The sequence below is a fragment of the Lytechinus variegatus genome, chromosome 10 (genome assembly GCF_018143015.1).
Source record: "Lytechinus variegatus isolate NC3 chromosome 10, Lvar_3.0, whole genome shotgun sequence".
Classification (NCBI taxonomy): domain Eukaryota; kingdom Metazoa; phylum Echinodermata; class Echinoidea; order Temnopleuroida; family Toxopneustidae; genus Lytechinus; species Lytechinus variegatus.
In genome coordinates, this window is record NC_054749.1 from 31,738,451 (window position 1) to 31,755,167 (window position 16,717).

The window sequence follows — 16,717 nt, forward strand, 5'->3', positions numbered from 1 at the left end:
GCCCTAAAAAAAATGAACAGGTATAATCTTGCAAAACTAACAAGCAAAACCCAACATAAATGATAGTAAAGAAGTTGGCATAATTCCAAGTTCACCTTTTTATCTTAGCCATATCACACAGTTTACCTAGTAAAGATAGCTATAATCTACACTTAAATGTAACCAGCCTGTACATTATTTAGAAAATGTTCAGTTCCTTGTCTATTTTTTGTCTTCTCAAGCAAACCAATACTTACAGTAAAATCTGCTTAAGTCAACCTTCAATTATCAAAATGGAATAATCACTAAACACAGAGCATTATTTTAGATCAGATTATGCAAGACAATGTGTTGCAATGCAGTATGATTTTCACAAATCGTCAAGCTTGCAAAAGAGGATAATACTAGTATTCTTTATCAAAGCACACTTTAGTTTATTCTTGGATTTAATTTAACCATGATATACGTACTTTATAATTTCGGAACAGAGTATTATCTTAAGTTGTTTTTAGCTTGTGTAAAATTTATGTTTAGCATTTGATTAATGGTGCAGCAATGCTCATATATTTTTTTAAAGCAAGAATCTTTGTATCTAGTTGCAATATGCATGTACCACATTTTATGTGGAAAAGAGGACTGGTTTGAAGGATCTAAGTTGACAGATATGAATATTGCAGCCATTTGGGACCATAGGGATGTATCGTTTCATACATGCTCAGACATAGGTATAGGTTTGTGAGTGTATTTTGCACAATGTACAAGTGCCTGTTCCAAATGAATTGAACACTATTCCACTTATATTTTATGTTCATATACTGCAAATTCAATTTCTATTTATCTTTTGGGGTCTTGAGCATAATTCTCATTCAAATCTTTACCGTTCCATGTTACTGCATTTAGACCTAAAATAAAAAATATGATTCAAAATAAATGAAAGAACATATTCTATTATTAAACCATCAATCAAATAGAGACTGCTCTGGAAAAACTAAAAATAATGCTACCAAAATTAAAGACCAATTAAATGTCCTTCAACAAATATGAGCTCAAATGTGCATTTTTACATTAACATTTGACCCTAACATATAAATGTAGTATGTGCTAACTGAAAACTGTCAAATTAACGGCAAAATCATCAAATAAATACTTAATACACAGCCTCATAATGAAGATGCACACACACATAAACCAATGCCAAATATCATTGAAAACTTAACAAATTAGCTCTCTTCTGTATCAAGAGACTTTACCTAGATGAAACTATGAGGAAAACTATGTGTACTATCGACCTGTAGACATCATTAGAAGTGAAGTTCTTCCACAATACTGAATTTAATTTTTAAAAGTAAGGTTGTCTTTTTTTTCTGGAGTATTAGAATAGTACTAAAATTGCACAACAGGGGACCAAAGAAAAAGAAAAAAAAATTGAATACAGAAGTTTGTTAAAACCTACTCTTATAAAACTTGTTTCTTCCTGGAAAGTTATTATCATTCCTTTCATAAAAGAAAAGAAACTTTAAAGAAGCAACAAATATCTTAATACTATATTGTTTTACTGTTGATTACATTCTACAGCACAATGTAACAACATTGTCCACTGGTATACCAAAAAAATCACATCAATTTAGATAAGGTACAACTTGGCATTAAGACCAATTGAATTTCTTTTATCAGGGACTAAAATAAAATACTATAGAGAGTTGTCAACAGTTTTTACCAATCGGCAATAGCCTCCGATGACAGCATCAATGATGTCCATGTGAAGTCCTTTAATAATGCAAAGAAGTGAATTCACCTCATTGCCATATAGAATGGGAGGCTTGGTCACATAACACAGAAGGCATAACATGTTCAATGTCAACAGGCTGAGCTGCGGAAGATGATTGTGCATTCCTTCAATTCACTTGTTCCTCAATTTGAGAAAACTAAAAGATTGCTTTGACACTTGCATGAATCCAAATGATATATACACTGAACCCCCTACATGCCCTCAACAGCAGGGTACAAGTCTTCTCTGTACAGAGGTCTAGGTTGATCATTCGTTTAAAGGAATAACCACTTTTTTGCATTTACTGTTAAAAACTATATATATACATGTATCATGCAACGCATGCATATTCATTCTTCCCTCATTGAACTTTGACCCCATATAGAAGCAAAGAACAACATAGCCCTTCCTTTCTTGAAATCCAAACTGTCATCGAGACCTTGTATTCGTTCAACATAGCTGAAAGTAGCACTGGTAGATTCCGTTACACACAAAAAAAACTCCACGCTACCAGTTGATTCCTTACAACATAGCATAATCCTAGTTGTCAAGAATGTCACGATAGGATTGTTTACCCGATTTGTTGGCATTTCAGGTTAAAAATGATTATAATTTATGATCAGCATTGGTGTACTCTTCCGGTTCATCTGGCTCATTTTGTTCTCCGCTATCATAGCACTGTCCACCAAACCTGGTTAGCAGGCTCATACCACTCGGCATACTAGGCATGCTAGGCATACTAGGCATACTGGGCATCGACTTGTTCAAGTTCGGCAAACGGTTCGGAAGCTTGTTGGGCAACCAGCTGCGCCGACTGGAGCTTGATGATTCAGCGCCCTCGCTTGTTGACATGGGAACGGTGACAACCTCCGGAACTGGGAGCGATGCATCCCCGGATGAAGCCCCTGCGCCGTCTTCAACCACTGCCACCGCTTCCACCGATGATGTGGATGATGAAGAATCTGAACAGTCACCTGCTCCTGATGACGACGATGGCCCTGACGGACCCACAGACGATGACCCTTGACCTCTGATGCGCGATAGAATGTTTGGCATAGTGATATTGGGCATGTTTGGCATGCTAGGCATATTGGGAAGGTGGGGCAAGTGGACCCAGCTGCGTCGCGCTGAGAAGAAGTTGCGCGTGTGACGAGCCATGGCGTTAGGTAGATTGCACGGTTGGATGCGTGAGATGTAAGAACCGAAGTGCTTCATATAATCTGTGAGCTGAACTGTCAAGGAAATTGTCATTTTCAAAAGTTTCTTTAAGTCCACCACAAATTTCTGATTAATAATGCATCTTCTTCATACAAATATATACAGATATTAGACACAAGCCTTGAATTCAACTACAAACATTATTGAACCTTGGTTTCAAGAGGTACAAATAAAAACTGGACTTATGTATACAAGCTTTTTCTTACTCAATTTCATCGTTTGCCCCTTGTTTGTTAGCAAGTTAAGATGGGCTGTTTATGTTTATTGCTTGTTTTTCTCACATAATCTTTTTCTTGATGCAAGAAAAATGTTCTTATTCTAGTTCTGATTATCCATCACTTTGTGTGAACTTCTCTTTCTGGAAGAATCACACAGAAATATTCTTGTAAAACAAGTATATTCTATGCAGAATCCAGTCTTAATTAACTGTTTCATTCTTATGTAAACTTAGGACATTTTGATGGATGAGTCGAAAGATAAATAAACATCATTATTTGAACTCCGGAAAAGGAATGAAACAGAGACTCAGTCAAATTTACAACAAAATGCCCCAAGAACCCCGGAAATTCCATTAGGGTCTAATGTTAACTGTTGTGAACTTCAAAAGTAGCCCCAGAAAAAGTTTGTATTATTTTTCTCCCTGTCAGACATGGTAGCAATCTACAAGAGGAATACATTTCTTTATAAGCCAGGTGCAAAGACAGCAATGTTTTAAGATCAAATGAAAATTCCCAAGAACTTTCCAGAAGGAAGAATCAGTTTTCAGTAAAGGATATATGAGTGTCCAGGGTGGTTGACCACCATTGATGTACAGGACATAGGAGAGCCCATCCTTGGCTTGACCATGGATAGAGTAATAGTATGGAAGGAACTCATGGCGTTGGAATTTATGCTTCTCATAAAACCTGATGGCTCCTGTATTAGTGGCTAGGACATGGAGGTAGACAGCTTTGGCAATCTGCCGGGGACCTGTGGTCAACGATGTTAGAAAGTTGTCCAGGAGAGCAGAAGCTGGAAAGGAAAAGAAAGATAAATGAATGAATAAATGAATAAAACCACTATAAACATATTGTTATGAATAAACCAATATGATTAATAACTAATATAGACATATACTAACAGTTGCAAATAAACCAATAGGATAAAAACCATTGTAAACATGCTGTCGTAATGAACTAATATTATAAAAACCACTGTAAACATAATTTTGGAAACAAACCAATATGATAAAAACCACTGTAAACCTACATTGAAAGGCCATAATAAACATACTGCTGCAAATACTCCAATGTTAACCATTAAAAAATGCATATGATTAAATCTACAAGGCTCTACCTCTCGTAAGTGATTACCTATAAATATTGTTAGTGGGACAAATATATCCAGTGATATGTACATGTCACAACAAGGAAAAGATGGATAAGTCCATGTTTAACATAATTGGCCATTACACAATTGATCTGAACCCAATTACAGCATTTTGCATACAGCTATTTCAGTGCCTTTGGACTAATTGCATAAGTTCATAAAGACCGAATTCAAGGACTTGGATGATGTTTCATACTGAAATTGTATTTTTTGCCATTATTGCTGTGCAATATACAACCTACATACATGTAAATATAACCACATGCATTTATAACTTAATAAGTAGAGTAGAATTCACTGAGCAAAATGCAGAAAATTTCATCAAAATCGGATAACAAATAATTAAGTTATTGAAGTTTAAATTTTAGCAAAATTTTGTGAAAACTGTTGTCATGAATATTCATTAGGTGGGCTAATGATGTCACATCTCCACTTTCCGTTTTCTTATGGTATTACATAAAATCATATTTTTTTCATTTTTCATAGTTGTGTGAATAGTGTGTCTCCCTTATAATGAAATATGCTGCAGCAATAAATATTTATTGCACTAAATCAGTTGTCAATCCAATTTTTATAGATCTTGGAGGAAAAAAATTGAATGAACGTAATAAGATACAAGAGAACTACACATATTGATTTGATAAATAAGATAGGAGAAAAAAAATCAGCAAAACTAAAACATTGGATTTATTGACCTGATTTATTCAAAGCAGTTATATGCACATCCTGGTCGGTATGCAAATGAGAAGACTGATGACATCTTTCCATTTACTATTTCTTTTGTATTTTATTATATGAAATATTCTAATTTTCTCCTCATTGTCATGTGAAACAAAGATTAATTCCTCCCTGAACCTTTGGAATTAGCATGTTTAAAATTACATGTACATGGTAACAGTCAAGTTGGTCCTCATCATCAAATATGTAAAAAAATGAAATATTGTTTAATTCTAAAAATAAAAAAAAAGAAATAGTGAGCGAAGGACATCGACTGTCTCATTTGCATGTCACTGAATTGTGCCTATCACTGTTTTGTGAAAAATAAGCAAAATTTTAAAATGTCATACATGTAACTTTCTAATTTTACATCCGATTTTGAATAAATTTTCAGCGTTATGCTAGTTTGATTTTTCTCTATTCAAATCAACATTTTTTCTGGGGTGGACTTGACCTTTAATGCTGTGAGTAGCTCTCCATGCCACATGCATCAAGTACATGTAACCACAATCAGAAAATAATCAAAGAAAAACCATGAGTGACTTTGCTTTCTGCAAATCCAAAATCACACCTTAAAAATCCTCAATCCCTCATGTTGGGGGCAATCATCTTTTTTAAATTTGCCCCTATACCTACAAAAAGAATTTATATTCAATTCACATACATACATTCATGTGCAATACAGAAATGACCCTTGACTTTTCAACGAGTCTGTGTGTTATTAGCCACATTTGCACTGTCAATTTGGAATGTTGCTTAATATGGTAAAGGCAGAATTAATGACTCTACCCCAGATCCTATTTGGTTATAAAATTATTTACAATTGTTGTCATCGGGCTGCAATTCGTTCGTATTTCTTGTCTCCAAAGTTCAAACCATCAATTGATGATGATCAAGTATGTGTACTGCCCCTGAATTGGTTCATACATTAACTTGCAATCATGAAAGAGCATTTTCATTCATAACCCAGTTTCAGACCTTTACATGTAGCCAAATATAGGTTGCGTTTGAGCAGCTACTTTCACTCTATTTTGCATTTTTATTTACAAGACATTTAGCTCAAAACATGATACATTCAATAAATTTTATGTTGGTCGCATGGAAAGAAAATTATGTTAATGGCACTTTATGATGCAGCTCTTGATATTCAATTCAACGATGCACAATGCACGAGGGCTTGAAAATAAGGAAATCAGATGTTCCATTATCCCTAAAATTTTATTTCTTCTTCTCTTTTTAAGCATGAAATATTCAATGGTCTGATATGAATTAAATATCAAGGGCCTGAAGAGTTTTACCGGAACATATCATGCATTCACCATTACCCATGAATACTTAATGTTGTATTTCAAAGGGAATAAAGAACTGCTTTTAAAGTGAACATGAAAGTTGAAGAATTACTGCTGTCCATCATGAATTGTACAGGCCTGGATTCAACTACATGTAGACAAACTATTTTTTCTATACACTGCATTTGAAAGAAAACTGAAGACTGGTCGATGGAAATTTACCTGCAATATACAGTACAATAATCAAAGCATTTGAATGTTTTCGCCACGCTTATAATGTTATAAGTTTTAATGCTATATGGAAGTGAAAATCTGCAATTATTGTTATTCATTTGATTTTCACAGATTTCAATTTGAAAGAAATAATGAGAGCAAGCAAACATGGGTAATGAATTAGAGAGACAAACCAATTATTTCACATACATTCTCTGAAATCAGTAAAAAAATATATATATATATATGTGTGTATACATGTATGTGGACTTTCACCAGTGATTCACTAGCTGACAGTATTATTGCCAAATCGATGGATGAAATGAAAAATAGACTGAGAAATTGGTATCATTAATGAATGTGCCATCTATGCCATAAAAGCTTTGCCTGGTAAAATATGGTATCCTGCACACATACAAGTAACCTTTCATCTCAATATACATGTTGTTATATACGAAGGTTACCATGACAACAGAGATAACATTATGACATCATGAATCTATATGGCAAACTCAACCATTATTCAATGCCTCAGTTCTACTGGAAAAAAAAATATGATTTTAGAGCTGCAGCATCAGTTCCACATGATGGAAGAAACAAAACACCTTTCACACTTCATGAATAAGAAGAAAAAAATACAAAATGCAGCATCCTTTGTATTTCTGTACATACAGTATAGATGACATACACACCAAGTGTGCTTGAGAGACTTTGTAGCTTGGTTTCCAAATCTTTTCATTTTTTAAACATAATTTCAGACTACCGGGTACAAAAAATCATGTTTATTGTATGAAACAGGCATATTTTTAAGTAAAAACATATAAAAATGCATTTCAATATTGAGTTTTTTTCAACTCATTGTTTAATCTGCACTTTGTCCACTATAGGTGATTATAAAAGTTTTTTTTTACTATTATTTTTTTTCTTTACTGCATACTCCTTTCCTCGAAATGCCCTTCTTTCATTTTGAACAAGTGGAATGCCTCTGGCCGTCTCACCTGCATCACGCGGTTCAATATAGCAGCATTGCTGACTTTGAATACTACTCTAACTCGCACAAGATGTTCAGTGATACATGGTTACTCTTATGTCCACTTTTTATGAACTAGACCAATAAACTTACAGAGATATGATGGTTATTCAACAAAAAACCCCAACATGGCCAAAGTTCATTGATCTTACATGACCTTTGACCTTGATCATGTGACCTGAAACTCGAACAGGATGTTCAGTGATACTTTATTACTCTTATGTACAAGTTTCATGAATCAGATCCATAAACTTTCAAAGTTATGATGGTAATTCAACAGATACACCCAATTCGGCCAAAGTTCATTGACCTTTGACCTTGGCCATGTGACCTGCAACGCGCACAGGATGTTCAGTGATACTTGATTACTCTAATGTCCAAGTTTAATGAACTAGACCAATAAACTTTCAAAGTTATGATGGTAATTCAACAGATACCCCCGATTCGGCCAAAGTTCATTGACCCTAAATGATCTTTGACCTTAATCATGAGACCTCAAACTTGCACAAAATTTTCAGTGATGCTTGATTACTATTATGTCCAAGTTTCATGAATCAGATCCATAAACTTTCAAAGTTATGAGGGGAAATCAACAGATATCCCCAATTTGGCCAAAGTTCATTGACCCTAAATGACCTTTGACCTTGGTCATGTGACATGAACCTCATGTAGGATGTTCAGTGATACTTGATTAACCTTATGTCCAAGTTTCATGAACTAGGTCCATATATTTTCTAAGTTATGATGACATTTCAAAAACTTAACCTCGGGTTAAGATTTCGATGTTGATTCCTCCAACATGGTCTAAGTTTATTGACCCTAAATGACCTTTGACCTTGGTCATGTGACATGAAACTCTAATAGGATGTTCAGTAATACTTGATTAACCTTATGGCCAAGTTTTATTAACCAGGTCCATATACTTTCTAAGTTATGACGTCATTTCAAAACTTTAACCTCAGGTTAATATTTGATGTTGACGCCGCCGCCGCCGTCGGAAAAGCGGCGCCTATTATAGTCTCACTTTGCTTCGCAGGTGAGACAAAAACTTCCTGTCTCATATTTCTTTTCATTCTCCCTTGCTCATTTCTACCACTGTTTTTAATAGAGGTAAAAGAAAGGGTTAGGGTTATTCATCTTCATCACCACCCAACCCAATACATCAACACTTGGGTGGTAATTTTATTGGATTCTGTTCGAACTCATTTTGAGATTGTTACCACTAAAAGTATTTATCTTTAACTATCTATCACTCCATTTTCATTGCTTTATTTAAAATTTACAACTTTCCATCCCTTGTCCCTCCCGGTCAATATCAATAAAATAAAATATCAATTAAGGGAATTTATATGTCAGGCAGCTACGTGCATATGAATTTCGCAAATCAACTATTGTATTCCTTTAGATGTCTTTCAAATTTTAACCAATATACATGTACTTTCTCGAATTTTTCTCCTTTTGTTATTAAAGCCAACTAGTTGTCAGGGTGAACCTCCCTTTTTAAAAAGAATTCATCACTTGTTCTCAAGCTAAGAATGTAAAGTCTACCATTCTGGCTCTTTGATTTTAGACATGCATACGTGCATATGAATTTCGCAAATCAACTATTGTATTCCTTTAGATGTCTTTCAAATTTTAACCAATATACATGTACTTTCTCTAATTTTTCTCCTTTTGTTATTAAAGCCAACTAGTTGTCAGGGTGAACCTCCCTTTTTAAAAAGAATTCATTACTTGTTCTCAAGCTAAGACTGTAAAGTCTACCATTCTGGCTCTTTGATTTAAGACATGCATGTTTTTTACAGCAGAAGCCTTTGTTAAAGTAAAATATATAATTCTCCTTCCAAGAACCACTCACTTCACTGAACAAAAACTCTTCACTACAAACAGAAGTATCTCTTACTATATAAAAAAATAACACACATCACTGGAAACAAAACTGAATTTACTACCATACAGATTATCAAGGCATGGTCACACCGCCCGAGCGTTGTTGGAGCAGAGAGAAATCATCACCGCTCGCTCCCATTCATCATTTTCGATTGTTTTTATTTTGTTTTGATTTTTTCCCCAATTTTGTGAGCGAAATTCGACCCCCTCTCCCTACCGCTCCAACAACGCTCGGGCAGTGTGACCAGGCCTTACTCAGTTGGATATTATCCAATAGGTGTATTCAGACCACCTCAATCACCAGAGTATTTGTTAAATTACGAGAAAATGTTAAAAATAAAAAACATCTGATAATCATTACCATATTCTTACTACTGACCCAAAGTTCATTGTTTTCGACGTAAGTTACGAGCATGCACAGTATAGTCAGGTTGCGCTCACGTCCAATGCTCACTAGGTTGAGGAAGTTCTTTAAATTTCCTTTCACACTTCAAAAATACATGCAACCTCATAAAATCCTTGCAAAATTTCTCATAATTTTGGCAAGTACCTACTATTTAGTCAGTATTTTCTTTTGGGATATTACATGGATATTGCTTTCACATCGGCAAAAATACCTTGTATTTTGAATTTTCTGATCAGAGAATACTGAACTCCAGAACTTTGAGGTAGTCTAAATGAGGCCTATACAGTGCGTCCCAGAAAAACGAATTTCCTTTCACACTTCAAAAATACATGCAACCTTATAAAATCCTTGCAAAATTTCTCATAATTTTGGCAAATACCTACTATTTAGTGAGTATTTTCTTTTGGGATATTACATGGATATTGCTTTCACATCGGCAAAAATACCTTGTATTTTGAATTTTCTGATCAGAGAATACTGAACTCCAGAACTTTGAGGTGGTCTAATTGAGGCCTATACAGTGCGTCCCAGAAAAAAACCGAGATTAAGCGATGATTTATCATAACTTAATCACAAATACATACAATGAACAAATGACTTCCCAATGTAAAGCTTAGAATCTCCTCTTTCATCTGAAATTACTTAGATTATTCTTCATTCACCCATGAGTGAGCAAAAACAATTTGAAGAAAGGATACCAAAAACTCATATGGCGGGGTATCTGAATTTTAAAAAGAAAATCACATGCCTAAAATGTTCAATATCTGCTCTTTAATTTTATACCTCCGGAGGAGCCGTGGTGTAGTGGTTCTGACTCTCGCCTTGTAAACAGAGGGTCGTGTGTTCAAATCCCACTGCGGTCTGGCGTCCTTTGGCAGGGCGTTAATCCACACTTTGCCACTCTCGACCCAGGTGCTAAATGGGTACCCGGTAGGATGCGAAAGTCATTGTAGCTTGTCCAGTACTGTGTGCGCCTCACCGGCGACTGACTGGAATACTCCCCAGGGAGTGGAGGATGTGCACACATTGTGTGCGGGAATGACTGATTGAATCCGATGACCGGGGTAATAATACATCTGTAAAGCGCTTAGACAAGTCGTTTCGATGTATTAAGCGCTATTTAAAAGCGGATTAATATTATTATTATTAATCACAAAAAATCGTGAAGAAGTAAAAAAGTTATGTTCCCTCGAAACATTGCTTGTATTTCCATAATTTCATTAAATAAACATGTTTTCACCGGTATCCCACAGAAGCTATCACATGGTTAACAAAAGACTTAATGCATGGCTGATCGTCAACAAGACGGAGTGTCGAGTGGGTTTGAACGCTAGCCTGTAAAACCTCTTCATTTTATGAAATTTAAGCCTTATTTCAAATAACCAGAACTTTCTAATTTCTTGACCATTTTCTGTAATTGAGGTATTAAATTAAAGAGCAGATATTGAACTTTTTAGAAATTTGGTTTTCTTTTTGAAACCCAGATAAAGCCCGCCAAATGTTCTTTTGGTATCCCCTCTTCAAATTGTTTTTGCTCACTTATGCGTGATTGAGAAATAATCTATGTTATTTCAGATTAAAGAGGAGATTCCAAGCTTTACAATGGTAGGTCATTTGTCTATTGTATTTGTGATTAAGTTATGATAAATCATCAATAGATCTCGGTTTTGTTTTTTGTGGGACACACTGTATAGTCTGAATATATGCTTTTTCAAGAAATCTTACCAATGCCTCTCCGTCTGTATCCTTCCACAACACCAAGGCTTAAAATGTAAGCAACTTGGGTTGACCCTGGAAATGTTGCCGACAAAATGTTAGAATCCTGAGGAAAACAAAAGATGTGGGAAAAGAAAAAAAAATGTATCAGAAATGAATTGCTAGTTCAATTCAAATTTAGAGAATATTGAATTCAAATGAAAAGTATTTGATGTATCTTTAATATGGCATTCAAATCAAACCCCTACTGGTACTTGAATGCTCCGTAGTATAAAACTGCATAAAAAAATGAAAATATGTCCAAAAGTTCTCACTGAAGCAGACAAGAAAAAAACACAGAGAAAGTGATTCACATCATGAAAAGAAATTAAAATTTCTAGTGGGTATGAACTATTGCTTGACACCATGTTGATACAATGTACACCATCAATATATAGCAACCTGGTGTGAAAGAGGGCATACATTAGCTAGATATCATGAGGGCAATGGGGATTCCACTAAAAAATAATAGCCCACTTCACATGAAAGCCCTGGTAGACCACTTAATTGGTAACATTAATTACAAAATGTACATGTAGTTTTCAATTAAAATTAATTATATTTTCTGCACATTGGCTATAATAGTGTTTTTAATCAACTTATATATCTACAGCCAACTTACAGAAAATATTTTAGTATTATTGTTGTCCAACCATTATTCAAAACATTTGCATATCAAGTTGACAATCATCATGTTTTCATCTGTCGCATGCTTGGATAGGTTTGAATAAAATACATTACACAATGGAATCTGTCATATTACAAATTAAAGTAATTACTCAAAATGAGCAGAACAATGCACTTAAGATAGCAATTAATTATAGACTGCATTACTATAGATCTTCCAATAAGCAAACAATGCTCACGATACATGTGAGGCCTATGGCAAAAGTGAAAGCTACTCTAGTCTAATAGTCTACAATAGGTGGTTTCAGACCACCTCGAAGTTCGTCAGCTCCAGGTATTCTCTGATCGGGAAATTTACCCCGATCAGAAAATACCAGGTATTTTGGTAATGTGAAAGCAAACTACGCGTAATCTCCCCGAAAGAAAATACCCGCTAAATAGTAGGTACTTGGCGAAATTACGAGAACTTTCGCGGGGATTTTTCCAAGGTCGCAGGTATTTTGGCGATGTGAAAGCAAATTACGGGAACTTTTAGCCCAGCGTGTCGTTGGGCGCGGGAGCTGTGGGTGGCTGCTGGGCTAGTGATTTTGAATCTCACGCCTTGCCTGCTTATCAGACCATACTATGCGCATGCTCGTAACTTCAGGAACTTATCCCGAAGGGTATGTTTCGGGGCGGTGTGAATGCAGGAATAATTAATGGGTATTTTTTAGCCGAAAACAGTTCCCGTAATTTAACGGGGATTCTTGTGATCGAGGCGGTTTGAAACCACCTAATAAGAAACCCCTTTTGTGTTTATATCAATAGCTTTTAGGACAAAAAGTCAATGATATAGCTGGTTATAGTGCAATCAAAATTATTCAAAGATTTCTTATGATACATGTACCAATGCCTACATGCCAGTAGTACTGCAAAAGATTATTAAAGGTTAACGGGTTACATTGAAATGTCATAAATTGTATCACATCAGTCTTTGCTGTGTGTTGTCAGCTACTACATTGTTGTCTATTTAAAAGACAAAATAATTAGGGTTTGCTGAACACAGCATTCATCTTTTTAATCAATTAGGCCTATATTCTTTACTTTGTGTTTTTGTTCTTTATTGTTATTTGTCTTGCATTAGTCATGCATCCATGTACACTTTCCTTGACAACTGAATAAATACATAATTTTTCAAACCATATTTATCATCAAATTGTCTTAATGAAATTGTTGGTTTGGAATTGTAGACTATGTACACCCAAGCTTTCACTGGAAAGCCTGGAATACTTGTCTGGTGCTAAGTGATCCGAAGCGGTGGAAAGACAAGGGAGTGTTTAGTTAAGCTTTGGAGCCAGCAGCTCAGTGCTCACGTTTTAATTACAAAGCGCCCTTCTCCCGTAAAACAGTTCTCCAGAATATGAGATTCGAACAGTGTTTGCATTTACTGGCCAATCTTACAAGAACCTGATTTCTTTGCCATGAGCTACACATTTTTCAACTTTTTCTCTTCACATGTCAAGTTGTATGCAGCTATGTTACTCTTTAGAAAAACAATGGAAAATTGGAAAACCTTCCCTGAAAAATTGAAAAACTTCACCCTGACTATATTGTAAAAATAGCAGAAAAATAATAAAACATATTGGTGAAGGTTCAAGGAAAATCAATCCATGCATAAAAAAGTTATCAGAATTTTGATTTTTTTTTTTTTTGGGGGGGGGAGTTGTGATGTCCTACTGTATAAGAGCAGCTTCCCCGATGTCATGCTGTAAAAAAATCAATGACATGTCATTTTCTCAAATTTTTATTAAATCTCAGACAACCAATTTCACACTCGCTCCTTTAATACAGAAAAACCTTTTTAGTCATCATGAGCAATTCTAAATTTGACATTAATCCAATACGTATTTCATATGAGGTAACTGCTCAAATATGACATCAGAAATAAAAAAAATCAAATTGTATTATTTTTCTTAATGTTTCATGGATTTTCTTCATACCATCACCAGTGCATTTTATCCAGGGAGGGCTTTGTCTGGTACATGTATTTTAACTACAAACTTTTCTTCAAGAAGAACTTCCCCTTTAAAGATCATGTTAGGATTGGGATCACTTAGTATTTTCAGTCATGTGACTGGTATCAAATACCAAAAGTTGATTTTGGAGCTCGTTAGAACAGCTCAAATCACGCTCTCAACACGAATACTCCTTACACATTGAACTACATGTATGTAAATTATCCATTGTAATCTCATGGGTATGAATGTGGTGTTCGGTTTAATAAGGCTGTCACTTTCTGTAAATGTAAAATCAGGCTTACACAGTTTGAATTCGAATGTTACAGCCATTGCATCTCAACATATATATAGGAAATACAAAGATGAATCAAAAGTGTCACAAAATGGAGACCATGGCTAGGATCACAAAATCTGGGGAGACGAATATTGAGATTGAGCCCCGGGGCGGGAGGGGGGGGCACTTCCATTGACGAGTGGATACCATGCATGACCATGGGGTTTCGCAAAGCACCCTAAACAAGCATTTTCCATGTTTTGAAAATGCAACCCGTATTAGTACTGCCATGTGAAACCCTACCCTTAACAATTATTGGAAACAAAAACAGTACCCTTGACAAGTATTCCCTGAATTGACCCCCTAAACGAGTACAACAATATATTAATTGTTATGTCACAGACGTGATCACGGACGTCAGCTTTACCTTTTATACTTTCATTGGGTTTAGTACCATCCCGACTGCACACGCCTCGCTCAAGTTGGACCCTAAACATGTAGTGTTGGGGCAAAACATTTTAATTTTCTACATCTCGCAAATTGGACAATAAACACATAGTTTTCCTAGCGAAATATATACCCTTTTTCATTATTTTAGCGTTTTAGTCACCTTTATTACATTACGTACATGTACGTAAGTTGCCATTATTTGAAAAAGAGATCCTATTTACGTGGGTTTTTTTTGGGGGGTAACACATGGTATCCATTCGTCAATGGAAGTGGTCCCCCGGGATGGAGTGACAAGCTCACAAAATTCATAGGCACAAAGTGGACTGCATGAGCACAACACAAGCACCTTTGGCACCAACTTGAGGAGGCCTTTGCCTTGCAGTGGACTGAACATGGATAAATGATGACGATGATAAAGCACTGGGCCTTTGAGCATGGGGGCTTAGCACACAAGCTTCCCCAGCACAGTGTTCGATGCTTAATATATAACTGGGGTTAAAACTGACACCAATTGATGTCCCTAAAGGACCACACCCTGTGGTGTTATATTACACCCTAGATATTGAAAACAAAATAGTATCATCCAAAGGTGTTATAATAACACCCATAAGTGTTGATCTAACACCAAGAGTGAAATAACTATGGTGGCTCTCAATCAACACCAAAGTGTTTGCTGTACACTCTTTCTTGTTTCAAAAAATCAAAAGGGTGCCCTGCTGTACATAAACAAGCCCTAGCACTTCATACCAAATTTTAAATAATTTCTTGTAATTTACATGAATTTTCCCAGATTGGGCGAGTGTGAATGTCCTACCATGGACCATATTGGGAGATCTGAGAATCCATGCTATGTGTACATGAACTGCATATAACCTTTACTGATGCATTATAATAGTTCATACATGTACCTAGGATACAGATATAACAACGTTTTGACTCTAAACTGCAACGTAATTCTATCTTCTCAGTAAACACCCCTATGATACAAAAATTTCTCTGATCATAAATACCTTCTGCCTTGCCTTTCCATACCTCATTTTTCTACCTCCCCTGAAATGTGATACTATTATTATCCCTAAACTCATGAATATTTCTGTGATAAATTTCCTTTCCCTCCATATTAATGGAAAACAAATTGTCTCCCAATACACAACTGGATCCACGGCAATCCATCATCAGATACGAGTCAAGAAATTTTCCCATCTCGTCCAAACAAAAGTATAACAACAATCCTAATGCATTTTGAAGGTTAAAGCTTGCGTACACATATCCATGTATTTGTTCGCCCCCATTTTCATATTTTGATCTACTTGTGATGATCAAATCCATTCCTTTGTTTTCTTTTGTTTTTGTTATGATCCATTAACCATCAGAAGGTCATTAATTAGCTTTTCACCTTCAAACATAGTCATTTTATTTTTGAAACCTTCTACTAGGCGAATCAAGATGTCTAGACACATTGAACCCAAATTTCAATTGAGGATTTTTAGCATCATCTGAATAACAATTGAATATTGAGATAATTCAATTTGTGTATGAAGTGAATTGGAATGTTTTTTTTACCGATTGAAGAATTTTATTAGTTTGATTTAATATTTGCACTCTCAAATTTGGGTGCAAATATGAGTTGGATGTGACCTTTCGCTTTCATGAATTCATCCTTACGGGTGAATAGTTAGGATCAGAATAGCATAGTGCCATAGTCCCAGCAATAAAAAAATTACTTCTGATGTAGA

General features: G+C 35.3%; 1 protein-coding gene across 1 annotated transcript in view; it reads right to left on the reverse strand.

The window, feature by feature from the left end:
* Positions 1-469: 469 nt before the first annotated feature.
* Positions 470-16,717, reverse strand: part of LOC121422920 — a 32,928-nt gene continuing 16,680 nt past the window's right edge. The window contains exons 4-6 of the mRNA XM_041618162.1: positions 11,604-11,700; positions 3,742-3,976; positions 470-2,969 (exon numbers count right to left, since the gene is read on the reverse strand). Of these exons, the coding sequence (XP_041474096.1) occupies positions 2,354-2,969; positions 3,742-3,976; positions 11,604-11,700 (948 nt within the window). The 3' untranslated portion in view covers positions 470-2,353. The remainder of the gene's footprint in view (positions 2,970-3,741; positions 3,977-11,603; positions 11,701-16,717) is intronic.